The 19,321-nt window shown below is 47.1% G+C and overlaps 1 protein-coding gene across 1 annotated transcript; it reads left to right on the top strand.

Moving 5' to 3' along the window:
- Nucleotides 1-15,356: 15,356 nt before the first annotated feature.
- Nucleotides 15,357-17,885, top strand: LOC125522057 (jasmonate-induced oxygenase 4). The gene is made up of 5 exons (XM_048687129.2): nt 15,357-15,491; nt 15,959-16,185; nt 16,299-16,570; nt 16,665-16,995; nt 17,376-17,885. The coding sequence occupies exons 2-5, from the start codon at nt 15,967-15,969 to the stop codon at nt 17,583-17,585; spliced, it is 1,032 nt and encodes a 343-aa protein (XP_048543086.2). The 5' UTR covers nt 15,357-15,491; nt 15,959-15,966; the 3' UTR covers nt 17,586-17,885.
- The last annotated feature ends 1,436 nt before the right edge of the window (nt 17,886-19,321 follow it).

Raw genomic sequence — 19,321 nt, 5'->3', positions numbered from 1 at the left:
CTGGGCTGGCCTACCCGTACCTAAGACAATCTGAGTGTGCCCTGAGAAAGAGATATGTGCAGCTCCTATCGGGATTTGTCGGCACATTCGGGCGGTGTTGCTGGTCTTGTTTTAACCTGTCGAAGTGTCTTGAATTACCGAGATACCGAGTCTGATCGGAACGTCTTGGGAGGAGGTCTATTCCTTCGTTGACCGTGAGAGCTTGTCATGGGCTAAGTTGGGACTCCCCTGCAGGGTTTGAACTTTCGAAAGCCGTGCCCGCGGTTATGGGCAGATGGGAGTTTGTTAATGTCCGGTTGTAGATAACTTGAACCTTAATTAATTAAAATGAATCAACTGAGTGTGTTACCGTGATGGCCTCTTCTCGGCGGAGTCCGGAAAGTGGACACGGTGTTGGAGTAATGTTTGCGCAGGTTGTTCTCTAGTTTCTCGCTCGCGCTTTGCCCCCTCTTCTCGCTCTCGTTTGCGAATAAGATAGCCACCATATATGCTAGTCGCTTGCTGCAGCTCCACATATGTTTGCCTTACCCTTCCTATAAGCTTAAATAGTCTTGATCGCGAGGGTGCGAGATTGCTGAGTCCCTGTGGCTCATAGATTACTATTACACCAGATGCAGGGCCTGATGATTCCGCTCCAGGAGACGCGTATGAGCTCAAGTGGGAGTTCGACGAAGACTCTCAGCGATACTACGTGTCTTTTCCTGACGATCACTAGTGGTGCCTAGTTGGGGTTTGATCGGGACCGTGTCGCATGTTGGGTTATTTTCTATTTTGGCGCCGTAGACGGGCCATGAGTGTTTGGATGATGTATGTTATTTATGTACTCTGATGTGACGTGGCGAGTGTAAGCCAACTATGTTTTCCCCTTTCATTCCATATGTTACATGGGATGTTGTGATGATTGCCTAACTTGCGACATTGCTTTCAATGCGGTTATGTCTCTAAGTCGTGCCTCGACACGTGGGAGCTATAGCCGCATCGAGGGTGTTACAAGTTGGTAATCAGAGCCTTCCCCGACCTTAGGAGCCCCATTGCTTGATCGTTTTAGCGGCCGAGTTGTGTCTAGAAAAATGTTTTGAGTCATTTAGGAATTATATATCGGAGAGATTAGGAATTATTTTTTACTTCCCAGTCTCCTCATCGCTCTGGTAAGGCATCCTGACGTAGAGTTTTGACTCTTCTCTTCTCAAATTTCACTAAAAAAATTTTAGGATCACGCGAGTATCTTGGAATCGTTCCGATGGCTTATGATGAGAACATTGACTTGGTGCCTCCTGTCAGGGGTTTAGTGGAAGTGTCCCGGGGAGTTGAGCTCTGAGGTGTTGTCATCATAATTTTATCATTGCAATTCTGGAATACTTGAGATATGTTCGCCGACATCGAAAATCTCTTTTATGCAGTTCGTTGGTGAGATAACCTCGACGTCACCCAGTACTGGGGCGGGAGTTCGGGAGTATCACCATAACTTGTATAACGGATGCTTTTCGAAGGTTGAGGTAGATGGTTTCCGAAGTTTACTTGGTTATGTGTTGAAGGATGGATACAACTGGATGTAGGATTTGCTAGTTTGGGTGAGATATTATGCTTCCACTGTATCCCCAACACCTGATTGCATAACCGGAAAGGTTCGGGAGTTTCATAGGTGGGAATTCTAGTAGCTCTAGTTCTTCTTCCACGAATATTGGTTTGAGATTGGGATTTCTTACCGATTATTCGTTCTTGATCCGTACCTTGTTGGTTTATTTCCCTACCTTAATTCTACGTGGCTTCTCAACTTATGGATATGTGACCATTTCAAGAGGAATGCATTCGTTCATTTTGTTCGGATGTGAAGACTATATGTTGCAATTTTTCATTCCGTTGGATTCAGCTTCAATATTTATCTATGTGCTAATGGTGGTCAACCTCTTCAGGATGGCTCCTCCAACGCGCACGACTCCGAATCCTGATCCGCCACCGCCTCCACCTCCTCCAGAGGCATGGCAAGCTGTGATGGCCGCAACCAATGCAAACACACAGCTGATCATGCAAATTCTCTAAGAGCGCAATCAAGGCAGTCAAGGGAATCAAGGCAGCAATCAGAGTCACTTTGCTACACTCAACCAGTTCCTTGCTAACGGGCCAAAGACTTTCAGCAATTGTGTTGAGGCAACCGATGCTGACGATTGGCTTGTGGATCTGTGTAAGCATTTCGAGTGCAGTAACATCAGGCCTGAGGACTTTGTCAAGTTCGCTTCCTTCCAACTCAAAGATCAAGCTGCAGAATGGTTCCAGCAGTACAAGGATTCCAGAGGTGGACGTGTTATCACTTGGGATGATTTCCTTCGAGATTTTCGAGCTCATCATATTCTGCAGAGCGTGGTTGAAAGCAAGCGTGAGGAATTCCGCAATCTGAAGCAAGGCTCTTTGTCTGTCTTTGACTACAACAAGTTGTTCCAGAAGCTCGCCCGCTTTGCCAAACAGGACGTGCCTGATGAGAAGAGCATGATATATCAGTTCAGGGGTGGTCTCAGAGAAGAAATTCAGCTCGCTCTTGTTCTCTTTGAGCCCTTGAGATACGATGAGTTCTACAACATGGCACTGAAGCAAGAGGCTGCTTAGTTGAGGTGTGATGCTTCCAGGAAGCGAGTCAGAGATGCTACTCCTTCTTCCTCTACTCAAGTGGCCAAGCAGCAGAAGTTTTGGCTTCCTCCTCCTCCGTTCCGTCAGTCGTATCAGCAGAAGAGCAAAGGTGGCAGTGGTTCTTCCCACCCACCCAACCCTGGCTTTCAGAACAAGACTTCGTCTCAAACTCCAAGATCGAGTGCTCCGTATCACCGTCCGCTTTCAGAGGTCACGTGCAACAAGTGCCAACAGAACGGTCACTATGCCAACAAGTGTCTCAACCAGAGGCGTCTTCTTCCTCCTCCTCCTGTCAGATCAGCAAGTACAGCTGTGGTCAAGCATAACCCCAAGCATGCGAAGGTCAATTTGATGAATGCAGCTCAGGCAGAGGACTCGTCAGATGTGATCATGGGTAACCTTCCTGTTAATGATATTCCTGCAAAAGTTCTTTTTGACACGGGTGCATCGCATTGTTTCATCTCGAGACCGTTTTCATCTAAGCATGGTTTGCCTTTGCAAATTTTGCCTAGTCCTTTAGCAGTTGTCTCTCCCGGTAAGCACATGCATGCTAACTCCATTGCTCCGGATGTTATTATCACTTTGGGTGACTACAAGTTTCTATCTTCTCCAACGGTTCTCGGTGACTCGGATATTGATCTTATTCTTGGAATGGATTGGCTTTCTAAGCACAAGGCTCAGCTTGATTGTGCAGCCAGGCAGATTCAATTGACCCATTCGTCTGAGGATGTAATTGTCTTTGCCGCTCGGGATAATACTATCCGTCTGTTTTCTCTCAATGAGAAGGGTGAATTGGATGCCATCTCTCAAATTTCAGTCATTTGCGAATATCAAGACGTCTTTCTAGAAGAGCTCCCAGGAATGCCTCCGCACCGGCCAGTTGAATTCGTTATTGATCTTGAGCCTGGCACAGAACCTGTGTGCAAACGTCCTTACAAGCTCGGACCCGAAGAGTTGAAGGAGCTGAAGAAGCAACTCGATGAGCAAGAAAGAATGGGTCTCATCCGGCCTAGTTCTTCTCCATGGGGTTGTGGTGTTCTTTTTGTGAAGAAGAAGGATGGAATGGACCGACTTTGTGTTGATTACCGTCCAGTGAACAAGAAGACCATCAAGAACAAATACCCACTTCCCAACATCAATGAGCTGTTCAAACAACTCAAAGGTGCCCAAGTATTCTCCAAGCTTGATCTCCGTATGGGTTACCACCAGATTCGCATTCGTGAAGGAGATATCCCCAAGACAGCATTCAGAACAAGCTTTGGTTCATATGAATACACTGTCATGTCTTTTGGCCTCGCCAACGCTCCTCCGACGTTCTCTCGCATGATGAACTTCATCTTCAACGCCTACACCAATGACTTCGTTTTGGTCTATCTCAACGACATTCTGGTTTTCTCCAAGAACAAGGAAGATCATGCCTAGCACTTGCGTTTGGTTCTTGATAAGCTCAGAGAACATCAGTTCTACGCCAAGTTCTCCAAGTGTGAATTTTGGCTCGATGAGGTTCTTTATCTTGGCCATATCATCTCTGCCAAGGGCATTGCCGTGAATCCTGAGAAGGTGTCTGCAATTGTGAATTGGAAACCTCCTCAGAACGTGAAGCAACTCCGCAGTTTTCTCGGTCTCGCAAGCTATTGCCGAAGATTCGTTGAAAACTTTTCCAAGATCGCGAAGCCTCTCTCAAATCTTCTTCAGAAGCACGTCAAGTACGTTTGGTCTCCGGAGTGTGATATTGCTTTCAACACTTTGAAAGAGAAATTGATCACTGCTCCAGTTCTGACTCCACCTGATGAATCCAAACCGTACGAGGTCTTTTGTGATGCCTCTCTCCAAGGTCTTGGCGCAGTTTTGATGCAAGAGAAGAAAGTTGTTTCTTATACATCTCGCCAGTTGAAGCCTAATGAGAAGAACTACCCCACTCATGATCTCGAGTTGGCGGCAGTTGTGCATGCTCTTTTGACTTGGAGACATCTTCTATTGGGAAGAAAAGTGGACATTTTCACTGATCACAAAAGTCTCAAGTACATCTTCACTCAGCCTAATCTCAACCTCAGGCAAACTCGATGGGTCGAAATGATTCAAGAGTATAATCCGAGTATTGAGTATACTCCAGGCAAGGCCAATGTGATTGATGACGCTTTGAGCAGGAAGGCTTACTGCAACAGTCTGATTCTTAAGCCTTATCAACCCGAGCTTTGTGAAGCTTTCCGCAAGCTTAACCTGCAAGTTGTTCCTCAAGGTTTCCTCGCCAACCTTCAAGTCTCTCCTACCTTAGAAGACAAGATTCGCCAAGCTCAGCTCCTTGATGCTATGGTGAAAAAGGTGAAGATTGGGATTGCCAAGAGTCAGTCCAAGTACAAGTGCTACCGCCTTGATGACAAGGACACTCTCTTCTTCGAGGATCGTATTGTTGTGCCCAAAGGTGACCTCCGTAATGTGATCATGAACGAGGCTCACAATTCTCTCCTCTCCATCCACCCTGGGAGCACGAAGATGTATCAGGACCTCAAGCAAGCTTATTGGTGGACTCGAATGAAGCGCGAGATCGCTCAATTCGTGAATGAATGTGATGTCTGCAGAAGAGTGAAGGCAGAACACCAAAGGCCAGCTGGTCTCCTCCAACCTCTTGCCATTCCAGAATGGAAGTTTGACCACATTGAAATGGACTTCGTGACTGGGTTTCCAAAGTCCAAGCGTCGCAATGATGCTATATTCGTTGTCATCGACAAACTCACCAAAGTGGCTCACTTTCTGCCTATCAAAGAGTCGATCACTGCAGCTCAATTGGCGGAACTCTATACCTCTCGCATTGTCTCTCTGCACGGTATTCCTCAAGTGATCTCTTCAGACCGTGGCAGCATCTTTACCTCGAAGTTTTGGGATTCTTTCCAGAAGGCCATGGGCACTAACATCCGCTTCAGCACTGCTTTCCATCCTCAAACAAGCGGTCAAGTCGAGCGTGTCAACCAGATTCTTGAAGATATGCTCAGGGCTTGTGTGATCTCCTTCGGCATGAAGTGGGAGGATTGTCTTCCTTATGCTGAATTCTCCTACAACAATAGTTTTCAAGCAAGTTCGGGCAAGGCCCCTTTTGAAATTCTGTATGGCAGGAAGTGCTGTACCCCTCTCAACTGGTCTGAAACCGGTGAACGTCAGCTTTTGGGTAATGACTTAATCACAGAAGCAGAAGAAATGTGCAAAGTCATTCGTGATAACCTCAAAGCAGCCCAATCCCGCCAGAAGAGCTACTATGATAGTAAGCACCGTGATTTGGCTTTCGAGATCGGAGATCATGTTTACCTCCGTGTCTCTCCTATGAAAGGTACTCGTCATTTTGGTATCAAAGGGAAGCTTGCCCCTAGATACGTGGGACCTTTTAAGATTGTCAGCAAGAGAGGCGACCTCGCCTATCAACTCGAGCTTCCTTCAAACTTTGCAAATGTTCATGACGTGTTCCATGTCTCTCAGCTTCGAAAGTGTTTCAAGACTCCTGACCGCACCGTCAACTTCGAGGACATTGAGCTCCAAGAAGATCTCTCCTATCTTGAGCACCCAGTTGCTATTCTTGAAGAGACTGAACGCAAGACTCGCAACAAGTCAATCAAATTTCTCAAAGTCAAGTGGTCGCACCATTCCGACCGTGAAGCTACCTGGGAACGCGAGGATCACCTCCATTCTGAGTACCCGGAGTTCTTTCAGTCCTAGATCTCGGGACGAGATCCTTTCGTAGTGGTGGAGTGTTGTAACACCCCGGGTGTAACTTTCCCTATTTGTACTCCAACTCTTGCCATTTCCGGCGTTGAGTTATATTTATTTCTCGGGTTCGGGTCTTTGTATCCGTGTGTTGTTTTCGTTTTCATGCATCTCATATCTTGTCATCATGTGCATTGCATTTGCATACGTGTTCGTCTCATGCATTCGAGCATTTGCCCCGTTGTCCGTTTTGCATTCCGGCGCTTCGTTCCGGCGTTCTTTATATCGTTTTCAAGCGATTTCATCTCATCTTTCCAGTGGCACCCATGGAATTCCAAGTTGAGGCCAGGTTCATGCATTTCCTGTCATATCTTGCATTTTGCATCCCGCATCGCATCCCGCATAGCATATCATCATTTCATCATATTGCTTGGTCTTGCACGTGGTTGATTGTGTCCTTGTTGCTTGTTTGTCTTGTTTGGGTAGAGCCGGGAGATGAGTTCGCTACCGAGGAGCCCGTTGAGTTTGCTTGTGAGGATCCAGTCAACTTTGACAACTGTGCAGGCAAGATGATCATACCCTCGAAATCACTACTATCTTTGATATGCTAGTTTGCTCGCTCTTTTTGCTATGCCATTGCTACGATGCCTACCACTTGCTTGTCAGCCTCCCAAATTGCCATGTCAAACCTCTAACCCACCATGTCCTAGCAAACCGTTGATTGGCTATGTTACCGCTTTGCTAAGCCCCTCTTATAGCGTTGCTAGTTGCAGGTGAAGATTGGAGGCGTTCCTTGTTGGAACATTTATTTACTTGTTGGGATATCATTATATTGCTATGTTATCTTATTGCATCTATATACTTGGTGAAGGGTGGAAGGCTCGGCCTCTCGCCTAGTGTTTTGTTCCACTCTTGCCGCCCTAGTTTCCGTCATATCGGTGTTATGTTCCCGGATTTTGCGTTCCTTACGCGGTTGGGTTATAATGGGAACCCCTTGATATTTCGCCTTGATTAAAGCTTTTCCAGCAATGCCCAACCTTGGTTTTACCATTTGCCACCTAGCCTTTTCTTTCCCTTGGGTTCTGCAGACTCAAGGGTCATCTTATTTTACCCCCCCCCGGGCCAGTGCTCCTCTGAGTGTTGGTCCACCTGTCAGCTACCGGTGGCCACCAGGGGCAACTCTGGGCTGGCCTACCCATACCTAAGACAATCTGAGTGTGCCCTGAGAAAGAGATATGTGCAGCTCCTATCGGGATTTGTCGGCACATTCGGGCGGTGTTGCTGGTCTTGTTTTAACCTGTCGAAGTGTCTTGAATTACCGAGATACCAAGTCTGATCGGAACGTCTTGGGAGAAGGTCTATTCCTTCGTTGACCGTGAGAGCTTGTCATGGGCTAAGTTGGGACTCCCCTGCAGGGTTTGAACTTTCGAAAGCCGTGCCCGCGGTTATGGGTAGATGGGAGTTTGTTAATGTCCGGTTGTAGATAACTTGAACCTTAATTAATTAAAATGAATCAACTGAGTGTGTTACCGTGATGGCCTCTTCTTGGCGAAGTCCGGGAAGTGGACACGGTGTTGGAGTAATGTTTGCGCAGGTTGTTCTCTAGTTTCTCGCTCGCGCTTTGCCCCCTCTTCTCGCTCTCGTTTGCGAATAAGATAGCCACCATATATGCTAGTCGCTTGCTGCAGCTCCACATATGTTTGCCTTACCCTTCCTATAAGCTTAAATAGTCTTGATCGCGAGGGTGCGAGATTGCTGAGTCCCTGTGGCTCATAGATTACTATTACACCAGATGCAGGGCCTGATGATTCCGCTCCAGGAGACGCGTATGAGCTCAAGTGGGAGTTCGACGAAGACTCTCAGCGATACTACGTGTCTTTTCCTGACGATCAGTAGTGGTGCCTAGTTGGGGTTTGATCGGGACCGTGTCGCATGTTGGGTTATTTTCTATTTTGGCGCCGTAGACGGGCCATGAGTGTTTGGATGATGTATGTTATTTATGTACTCTGATGTGACGTGGCGAGTGTAAGCCAACTATGTTTTCCCCTTTCATTCTATATGTTACATGGGATGTTGTGATGATTGCCTAACTTGCGACATTGCTTTCAATGCGGTTATGTCTCTAAGTCGTGCCTCGACACGTGGGAGCTATAGCCGCATCGAGGGCGTTACACCTTGTATTGTCTTTTTATGCGAAACTAGACAGTCAAAAGAAAAAATGAAAAGATATCGCCCTCGATTAGGCTTGAGTGGTTTCGAGGCAGTTGATAGCAATGGTCTTAGTGGAGGTCTCGCACTATATTGGCACGAATCTGTGCAAGTTGATGTAAAAGATATGAATGAACGATACATTAATGCGTATGTGACTTCTGTAGCTGGTGAGCCACCTTGGAGGCTCACTTGCGTCTACGGCGGACGGAGCACCGACACCATATGTGGTCGCTCCTTCGGGTAGACATGCCATGGGCGGTGATTGGCGACTTCAACGAGGCCATGTGGGGATTCGAGCACTTCTCTGATACTCCTCGCCCGACAGGTCAGATGATTGATTTTCATGATGTATTGGAATTATGTGGACTAGGTGATCTTGGTTTTTCAGGACTGCCGTACACATATGATAACCGGCGGTCCGGACGAGCAAATGTCAAGGTGCGGCTGTGGCAGTGGCAAATAATCTGTGGCGTGATTTATTCATGGAGGCGAAAGTCCAACACTTGGTGGCACCAACCTCTGACCATGCCCCGATCCTCCTTCAGTGGGTTCCTGAACCGCCTAGGGAGAAGGCGGGCAGGAGGTGTCGCCACTATGAGGTGGCGTGAGAACGTGACCACGCACTGCCGGAGGTGATCCTACAGGCTTGGACAGCGGCTGGTAGTATGGGGGACCTAGGGGATGTTGCGGCGGCCCTAGGGGAGCTCATGCATGCGTTGCAAGGGTGGAGTAAGACAAAATTTGGTAACGTGATAAAAGAGATAAATAAATCCCGTACCCGCCTTGAGGAACTAATGGCTATGAACGCAGATCAAAGAACCATCAGGGAAGCCAGAGACCGCCTGAATGAATTACTCTATAGGGAGGAAATGATTTGGATGTAACGGTCTCGTATTGACTAGCTACGAGAAGGCGACCGGAACACTAATTTTTTTCATCGTAAGGCGGTTTGGCGGGCACGGAAAAATCGTATTAAATCTCTTGCTGATGAGTCTAGGGAAGTACAGAAGGAGAGCACCAAGATGGCTGATATGGTCACTGAGTATTTTACCAAGCTTTTTACTGCCGATGCATCCCTTTGTGCAGACCCAATAGTTAATCTTCTTGGCACTCGTGTTACTAATGGTATGAATGACAAACTATGTGCAGAGTTCTCTGATAAGGAGATAGGAGATGCGCTTTTTCAGATTGGTCCTTTGAAAGCGCTAGGGCCGGACGGCTTCCCAGCCCGTGTGTTCCAGAAAAACTGGTTGGTCATGAAGGCCCAAGTCACTGCCGCTGTAAAGGAGTTTCTCCGGTCAGGGATTATGCCAGAGGGGGTGAACGACACTGCCATTGTTCTCATCCCAAAGATTGATAATCCGGTAAAGCTTACTGATTTTAGGCCCATAAGTTTATGCAATGTTATTTATAAAGTGGTGTCGAAGTGCCTAGTGAACAGGCTAAGACCTATGTTGGAGGACATCATATCACCAGAACAGAGCGTTTTCGTTCCAGGTAGACTGATTACAGATAATGTTCTCGTTGCATTTGAGTGTATTCACCATATTCAGCAGGAGAAAGACCCAGCGAAAAGTTTCTGCGCCTATAAGCTGGATCTGTCTAAAGCTTATGACAGGGTTGACTGGGGGTTCTTGAGGCGGACGATGCAAAAGTTGGGTTTCGCTGACCGATGGGTGAACTGGATTATGACTTGTGTCACCTCGGTTAGATACACTATCAAATTTAATGGCACCCTCTTGGATTCGTTCGCACCGTCGTGCAGGCTACGGTAAGGTGATCGCCTTTGACCATTTTTGTTCCTGTTTATTGCTGATGGGTTATCTGCTTTGTTAAAGGATGGAGAGGAAAAGAGAAAATTCTCATCCCTGAAGGTATGCAGAAGAGCTCCAGGAATATCTCACTTGCTGTTCGCGGACGACACCTTGCTCTTCTTCAAGGCTGACCCACAAGAAGCAGAGAATATCTGCAATATTATTTTGGCTTATGAAGGGGCCACGGGGCAGCTAATTAATCCGGCTAAATGCAGCATTTTGTTTGGGAAGCATTGTCCTGAGATCTATAAGGAAAATGTGCGTATGACTCTACAGGTTCAGCTCACCACTTTTGAAGAAAAGTACTTGGGGTTGCCGACGCTTGAAGGTAGGATGTCCAAGGGTAAATTCCAAAACCTACAGGCACGCTTAATGAAAAGGATTATTGCTTGGGGAGATACACTTTCTCTCGCAGGGAAGGAAACAATGATCAAAGCTGTTCTCCAAGCTATTCCCACTTATATGATGGGGATCTTCAAGTTGCCCATGTCTGTATGTGATGACCTGAACAAAATGGTTAGAAATTTCTGGTGGGGTTTGAAGGAGGGTAAGCGGAAAACACACTGGATGGCTTGGCCAGAGATCCAAAGGCATAAACAGTGCGGTGGTCTGGGATTCCGTGACTTCAGGGTGTTTAATCAGGCCCTGCTAGCGAGGCAGTCTTGGCGTCTTCTAATTAAACCCAATAGTCTTTGTGCGCAGGTGTTAAAAGCTCGCTATTACCCCGACGGACGGCTAGAGGACATAGTGTTCTCTGGGAACTCATCTGTTACCTGGCAAGCGATCCAACACGGCCTCGAACTCCTCAAAAAGGGGCTGGTGTGGCCGGTCGGCAGTGGGACACAAATTCGCATTTGGCGGGATCGATGGCTGCCTCGGTCACCCTCAGGCCAGCTCATTACCTCGCAAGGCACGTGTAGACTACGAAGGGTCTCGGACCTGATGGATGCGAGAGGTGCTTGGAGGTTGGACCTTCTTTGTCGTCACTTCCTGCCAGTCGACATCGACATCATCACGAGCATCAAGACCTCTCCACGCGCCACGGAGGATGTCCTAGCCTGGGCTCCGGAGAAATCTGGTGTCTTCTCCGTTCGGTCAACCTACCGCTTTGCCATGGACGAGCGCGAGCGTCCATCGGCAAGCGCCTCGAGCAGGGCACCGGATGGTCGTCGCGCCATCTGGAAGACCATATGGGGGTGTCCTGCTCCCCCAAAGGTACGAGTGTTTGCATGGCGGCTGGTCTCAAACTCCCTTGCTACTTGGGCTAATAAATTTTCTAGAACTTTGGAGCCTAATGATATGTGTCCACTTTGTGGTGTGGAACGCGAGGATGTCTTCCATGCTATGTGCAGATGTCCACGGGCAAAGGACCTATGGGGCGCGATGGCGAAGGACTGGATTCTTCCGGACATCAGTTTGATCCAGAACACGGGGCCGGAGTGGTTATTCGGTGTTCTGGAGCCCCTCTCGGATACTTCTCGCATGGTGGCCCTAATGATATTCTGGAGATCATGGCACGTTCGTAATGAGATCATTCATGACAAGGAACCGCCCCCCACGGAAGTTTCCTGCAGATTCTTGCATAGCTATATTTCTTCACTTCTCTGTATTCAGCAGCACCCAATGGGAGATGTTGTAAAAGGCAAAATGGTGCTCACAGACCCGGCATGCCTAGCTGGTGTAGTTGCTGCGCCGGCGTCGAGCACGAGAGGCGCAGATCCGCGACCAACAGAGAAGTGGGAGCCTCCCCCTGCTGGATGGCTAAAGCTGAACGTCGACGGTGCCTTCTCCGAGCACGCAGGTAATGGTGGGGCTGGTATGGTCCTGAGGAACAGCGACGGCAATATTATCTTCACTTCATGCAGACACTTGTTTGCATGTGATAATGCACTACGAGCTGAGTTGGAGGCGTGCAAAGAGGGAATTTCTCTTGCGCTGGAATGGAGTTCGTTGCCTTTTATCATTGAAACGGACAGCTCAGTGGCTGCAATGATGATCAGCCAAGCTGCTGTTGATCGATCTAAGGATGCCGCACTAGTCCAGGAGATCAAAATGCTAACCGGGGGTGATAGGAGGGTCCAGGTGAAGGCTATTAAATGTGAGAGGAATCAGGTTAGTCACGAGCTTGCTCGTATAGCTCGTACAGACATAAAAACTGCAATTTGGCTGGGTTCTGGCCTTGAAGGGATTGTAAATCTTTGTGTACTGGATCAGCTTGATTCAGGTTGATTAATACAAATCCTTTTTCCCCCGCAAAAAAAAAATAGCTAGGAATCTAATATGATGAGAACCTTTTTCAGACTCCAGCACATTAGAAAAAATCATTATTAACGCCCAGCAGCAACCCTCCTGACTGCCCAACAGCAGGTAACGTTGTCACTATTTGTCGCCCGAATTGCAATATTTGATTATTGAGCCATATAAATTTACCCTGGAAAAAAATCAAGATCAAAACAAAAAGGACAAATCCGCCACAAATATCTTGGTTTTGAGTTGTTTATCCCTACCTATTTCTAATTTGGATTTGTATATTTGATGGATTATAAACACATGTCTTCTGAGGTTTCACAAACTTCTTGTTTTTGAATAACATTAAAAAAAATCATGCAATAATATGGAGAGTGATATTTTCTCCGGTTGGAAACAGGTGGTGTCGAAGTGTCCGCGTGGGACAGGAAGAGCATGACGAGACAGGGAAACGCGGGACCTCCCGCCACAATCAACGTGGTGCCTAACGAAAAGTGGGGTCCCGTTGCCCATACGCTGCATGGGCGATGTACTCGCGGATGTCGCTGCTCGGTGTACTATGCAGAATCGTCGCTGAAAGAACCATTATCGCATGGAAAACACGTTTCCTGACCGCCGCGAGGGGATAAGGAAGAGGGACTTGAGCGCGCGGTGGGCGTGAGAGGATAAGGACGCACGCGTGAGACGGACACAGGCGGACGCGCGCGGTGGGCTTCAATCCAACAGAGCGCGCGCGGCCGGATTGCATGGTCCGAGGAGCGCACGCGATCTACGTGTTTTCCTGTGCCGCATAGGGTATGTCGGCGTTCGAGACCACCACGGTGCCCATGCTTTGGCCTGACCTGCCTGTTTAGATGGCAAATCAAATCACACAACACAACACAGGCGCGTTTCCTTTTCTGTTCAAGTAGCTCTCAAGTGCTACAGGTAGGGCAAATCACGTGTTATTGCCGACTTGTACATGTCTCTACCTATCGTTTATTAGTGTGCCGCCGTTTGGGCTAGATGTCTACTGGTGCGCCTACCAGTTTTGGTGTTATCGCTGACCTTGAGACCTTGCCAGGGGAGAAGGTTCCAGCTAGTATGGACGGCTCCGGCCGTCGGAAAGACGGAAACATCAAGATCAGTGTTGATGGAGGGATTGATAATGATAAGAAGAGGAGCAGTCAGTGCTGTTTGTCGAGATGAAACGGGACTTCACCCTGGACCCTCAGCGCTTGTTTGTGAGGGACTTACTGGTCCGGAAACTTTGGAAGCCATTGCTTGCAGCGAGGCCTTGCCCTTTGCCTTTGATCTCAATACATCTTGGAAGTCCAGATACAGGTACCGAGTTCGTCCAAGTGGTAGGAAATTTGAGGGAGATGAACCCATGTGCTTACGGAGTCATGGAAAAAGAATTCCAGGCAAAGCTAGCCATGCTCCAAGAGGTCTCCCTGAGTCATAAACATAGGTCATGCAATGTTGAAGCTCATAATAATCTTGTTAAAGCCGCAACACCCCTTGAGAGTGGACGCCATCTTTGGCTCACATCCAATCCACCTATAGTACGTTTGCATCCTCTGAATATTTGCAATAAAGCTATATGGTGTTCTCAAAAAGAAAAAGAAAACCGACTTGTTTGTTGTCCTGTTCACTCGGCTGCTTCCTGTGGCTCTTTGAAGTGTAAGCTGGTTTGGTCCCATCGAAAAGAGAAACAGGCGGACACACCAATCCTCAAATGCTGAAATCACGTGTGCACACACATGTCAAATTATCACACTACCAACTGGCGCCACATGCCATGAATCTTCTATTAATATATTATAACCAAATAAGTCATCACCTTCGTCTACTTATGCTACAAAAAATACTCCATTGAATTTAATTATAACGGTTAAAAATCAAAAAATGTAATTTACATACATAGGTTTAGGAATCCCTTCCTGATCCAACCGTCAGGCTTAGACAACGTGATTCCTTCTTGCTTACATATAGGTTTACGATTCCCATCCCGATGCAGCCACGCATGGTTGGTCGTAATGGGGCTCAGCCAACGTGAGATCATGCCATGGGTCCATATTGCAATCTCAACCATTTATATGTTTTTACAAGGCAATGGTGAATCTCAGTCATTGGTTTTCTGTTGTCCTAATAATACCAACTAATTGCCTATGTGTTGCAAGGGGGGCATATTTATGATTCAACATCAATCATGTCCGGCATATATCAGATCGCGCATGTCCCACATATAGTAAGAATAATTTGATTGAGTTAATGTAATTATAGTGCACCCACCAACAGGAGCACTGCAAAAGATTTAATTTAATTTTTTTGGATAAGATTTGATTTGATTATTATTTTTGTGGATAAGATTTATTTTGACTACCTTTTTCCGGATAAGATTTTATATGATTTGATTGAGTTAATGCAGGGCGTGGGGTAGAGAGGCTTCACTAACAGACGTGATCACCAACTCCCGTTTAGTAGTAAAGATATAGGTTTAGGACTCCAATAATATTAAACTCACGGGCCCTTTACATAATATTCCTTGCTAAACTCTCCACCGCCCTTGAATTTCAGGGGTGTGGACCCCTCACTCTAATCTCTTCCAATTAGATTAACCCAGCTAAGCATCCCTATCCCGCCATGCATGGCTGGCCGAAATCAAGCTTGGCCAACATGAGTCCCACTTGCTTACGTGTAGGTTTAGGCACTGCCATCCCGATCCAGCCATGCACGGCCGACCGAAATCGGGCTCAGCCAACGTGTTACATGCCACTACTCAATTAGTCTATATAAACGACGCTTTGTTCTCTGGCACTTACACACTTTAGCTGCAAAATACTACTACTAGTTATAGCGCAACAAGTTGTGGCCCACGGAATTGATCGAAAATCCATCTCTGATCACTCCAACTGATCGAAGGTAATATTGTCTCGCAATTCACCGTCCATGATTTTCATACTTTTCCCATTTGTACCATGCATGAGCTAGCTGAGAAAATCCATGAGCTTTAACGTTTCCTCGCAAGTCACAGCAGTTTGCAAATGAATCGATGCAAAGGCCAGGGGCATTTCCTCCTTTTCGAAAAGTAAAACCGTGTGCAAATCATACCTAGCTCCTCGGTCCTCACAAAACCACCAGATCTCCATACTGCTGCGCTTGCAACATAGTAGTACTACGTGATTGTAGTGCAGCCTTATCACCATAGTAGTCACAACAGTGCTTATCACTGAACAAAGATAGAACAAGAAAAAAGTATTCTCGTTTTACCTATTGAGATCATTTCTTTAGGGAAAAATTTAGGGCATGTCTCTTGCGGTATATGAATGGGCCGGACATCTAAAATGGAGTGAGACTACATTTCAGATTCTTTTTGTTTGGCAGTGCAGGTGCACCTATGGAGAACTGCTGTGTGCAAAAGCTGGCCTGCGCCCTCCGGACGCCCGACGTGCCCACCCGGTACGTCGTGCGCGGGCACCAGGACCAGCAGCTCGCCACGACGGCCGTAGCGCCGGTCCCTGTTATCAACCTCCGCCTCCTTTCCAAGCAGGACGGCGGCGCTGCCGATGAGGCGGCGAAGCTCCGGTCAGCTATCGATTCCTGGGGCCTCTTCCTGGTAAGTAACAACCCTATCGGCTGCAGTCGGTTTCTCGGTAGTACTCCAGCATTTTCGAGAATGAACAAGCATGGATATCCATGTCGCTTTCATACGAATTAATGTTCCTGCAGATCAGTAACCACGGCGTAGACGCGGCCGTGATGGACGGCATGATGGCCGCATGCAGGGAGTTTTTCCGGCAGCCGCTTGAAGAGAAGCAGAGGCAAAGCAACCTGATCGGAGATGATCAGTACGAGGGGTACGGGAACTACGAGGGGTATGGGAACGACCAGGTGTCCTCGCCGGACCAGACCCTGGACTGGACTGACCGTCTCTACCTCAAGGTGGAGCCCGAGGGCGAGCGGCGCATTGCCCTCTGGCCAGCCCATCCCGAAAGCTTCAGGTGACCGACCTCACAGAGCCATCTCTTCACAACTTACCTGGCTCGAGTGAGGATTTATTGAAGGATCATCTGTGCATATGTTGTTGTATCGCAGGGATGTTCTGCACGAGTTCACGAAGAAATGTGGGGCAGTGAAGGACAATCTGCTCCGAGCAATGGCGAAGCTGCTGGAGCTTGACGACAACGACTACTTCGTGGACCAGCTTGTGGAGAAGCCTTTCACTAACGCTCGATGCAGTTACTACCCGGTGTGTCCGAGGCCGGAGCTCGTGTTCGGCCTCACGCCCCACTCTGATGGAACCGTTGTTGCTGTCCTCATGGTTGATGACAGCGTTGGTGGCCTGCAAGTTCTCAGAGATGGGGTCTGGTGGGATGTACCTATGGTACCTCACACACTACTGATGATTATGGGAGATCAAATGGAGGTAAACCTGCTGAAACATAATTATATCGTGTGTAATAGTATTGTTCATAGCAAATTTAATACTAATTTATTTTCACATTACCAATGTATATATTTTTCGGTATATTGAATCTAGCCTCCATATATATTTAGGAAAAGAGGTAGTACGTATAAACGGTGGCTTAGTCCTACCCGGTAAAGACATCATCGTTTGCGTTGTTCAAGATTTATTTTATAGCCTAACAAAATTATTAATCTTTTCTACCCTTTTAATATAAAATACAATGATCAAAGTTACATGCCGGGGACCATGCATGAAATATGAATTGTTTAAGATTATGAGCTTTCGCCATAAAAAATTTAAGCTTTTGGACTGACGGACTTAAAACTTTTGTGACACAGATAATGAGCAATGGGATCTTTAAGAGCCCTGTGCATAGGGTCATGACAAACGCAAAGAAAGAGAGGATATCGGTGGTTCTAGACTACTCTATTGATCCTGAGAAAGAAATCGAGCCATCGGCTCAACTGGTCAATGAGAAGAGACCAGCCTTATACAGAAAAGTGAAGGTCAAGGACTACATTGTGGCACATTACACTCATTTTTCTTAAGGGAAAGAAGTCGTTCTGGGAAAACTGAAGATATAACTACGTATGGTACAATGCATTTCTTGCGACAGATATTTGTATCTTGTTTCATTACAAGGCAAGTGTGTATTTAATTCCATTGTCAAATAAGGAAGCAGATTTTAACATAGTGTCATGTTGTAATCCCATTGTTCAACAGCACATGTTGTCTCAAGTTTTGGCATGGTCTACATGCTAATGAATGGAAATAAAGTTGTAATATCATTAATGTATTTTTAATAAAACTAGCATTGGCCCTCGCATATGCGAGTGCAACGTCTTTCATGTGGCTGATTTTTTTTAGTAAAATAGCATCTCCAGCAGGTGCACAAAAATTTTGCTCCCTGAAATAGTTTTAGCGCGCCACTGTAGCACTTTTAGTGAGGCAGACCCAACATTGCTTTAGCAGATGTCCAAAAACGCGTGCCCAAAAAAACACGCAGTGTAAATTGTGAAGCATGCGCAATCCGGCACCTCAAATTTGCAGCTTTTAATAGCGCTTTTCAGCGCGCGCCCAACTCTTTTTTGCGCGTGCACTGTTTTACAACTTCTGTTGGAGCTGTCCGGCGCCCAAAAACCCAGATTTTAGCGCGCAACCCAATTTTTGAGCACCTGTTGAAGATGCTCTGAGGCTGCATGCTTGTATATTCATACTAGTAGAAACCCCCTTACAGGTGTAGATAAATAGGGGCGTCGGCTTCAAAACGGAGTAAGGCAAATAACAGAGGCGTCTATACTATAGAGGCACCGGTGGTGTTGGCTATGGCATGGACGCCCCTGGTTTTTTGTAGAATATCACAGGCATTCCCTGCTTCCGCGGCTCGGTCACGATGCCACAAATGATCCACAAAATATCGTGAATTTTGTCCTGTTGCTGAACGCCTCTGTTTTCATGCTCATCAAATTTGGGGAAAAAACTCATAGTTCTTCAATATGTCAATGTAAAATTTGAAATTCACACATACGCACGTATGAAAAGAAGTTAAAATCGATTGTATAGACATATATATATCTAACTTAGATCATTACAACGATTGACCGCCAAAATATCTCACGTGCTGACAAATTAAGCTCAAGCTACGGGATCAGCTTTGATCGTCATTGCAGCTCCAGAATGTACCCTAGCTAGCTGTACGGCCACTCCTACAATATGGCTAGATCGAGGCGCTCTAGAGCGCAGAAGGACACCGCAGCAGGCCCGCCCCACGCGCCGCTCCTTCTTGTCTTCCTCCTCCCTCGGTCAGGCATGCGGCCAGTGCGTGCGCGGGTCCGGATGCGTCAACTATGGAGGCCGCAATAGCGGCAGGCGTTGTTGCGTCATCCGTGGCCTGCAAGGTGTCGTCCATGGCCGTTTCGAACGCAAACTGGGCAAAGCCCGCTTCAAGCAACCTGCATCCTCTGTGTTAGAGCGCGCATACATGAAGCTGGTCGTGCCCAGCACCGATTATGTGTACCCCGCCAGCTCTGTGAGCGCCATCGCGATGCATTTTGGCATGTGGAACGGTGCCGATGGAGGTGGGAGCATGAGCGGGGCCACAGGGCCGGTGGTGCACCAACAACAAATCCCGCCTACGATACCTCCTCAGAGTGACCAGTAGCACCCTCAAGTGGTTTTGGAAATGTTCTATGTATTGGTTCGAATCGGTTTTAGGACCTTTCGTGTAGTTTTTCTTTTTTATGTTTCTACGTGTTCTTTTTCTGCATCGTTTTTGTTTCCTTTT

The sequence above is a fragment of the Triticum urartu genome, chromosome 7A (assembly GCF_056163025.1).
Source record: "Triticum urartu cultivar PI428250 chromosome 7A, HENAU_Tu73, whole genome shotgun sequence".
NCBI lineage: Eukaryota > Viridiplantae > Streptophyta > Magnoliopsida > Poales > Poaceae > Triticum > Triticum urartu.
This window is presented reverse-complemented; position numbering and strand designations above follow the sequence as displayed.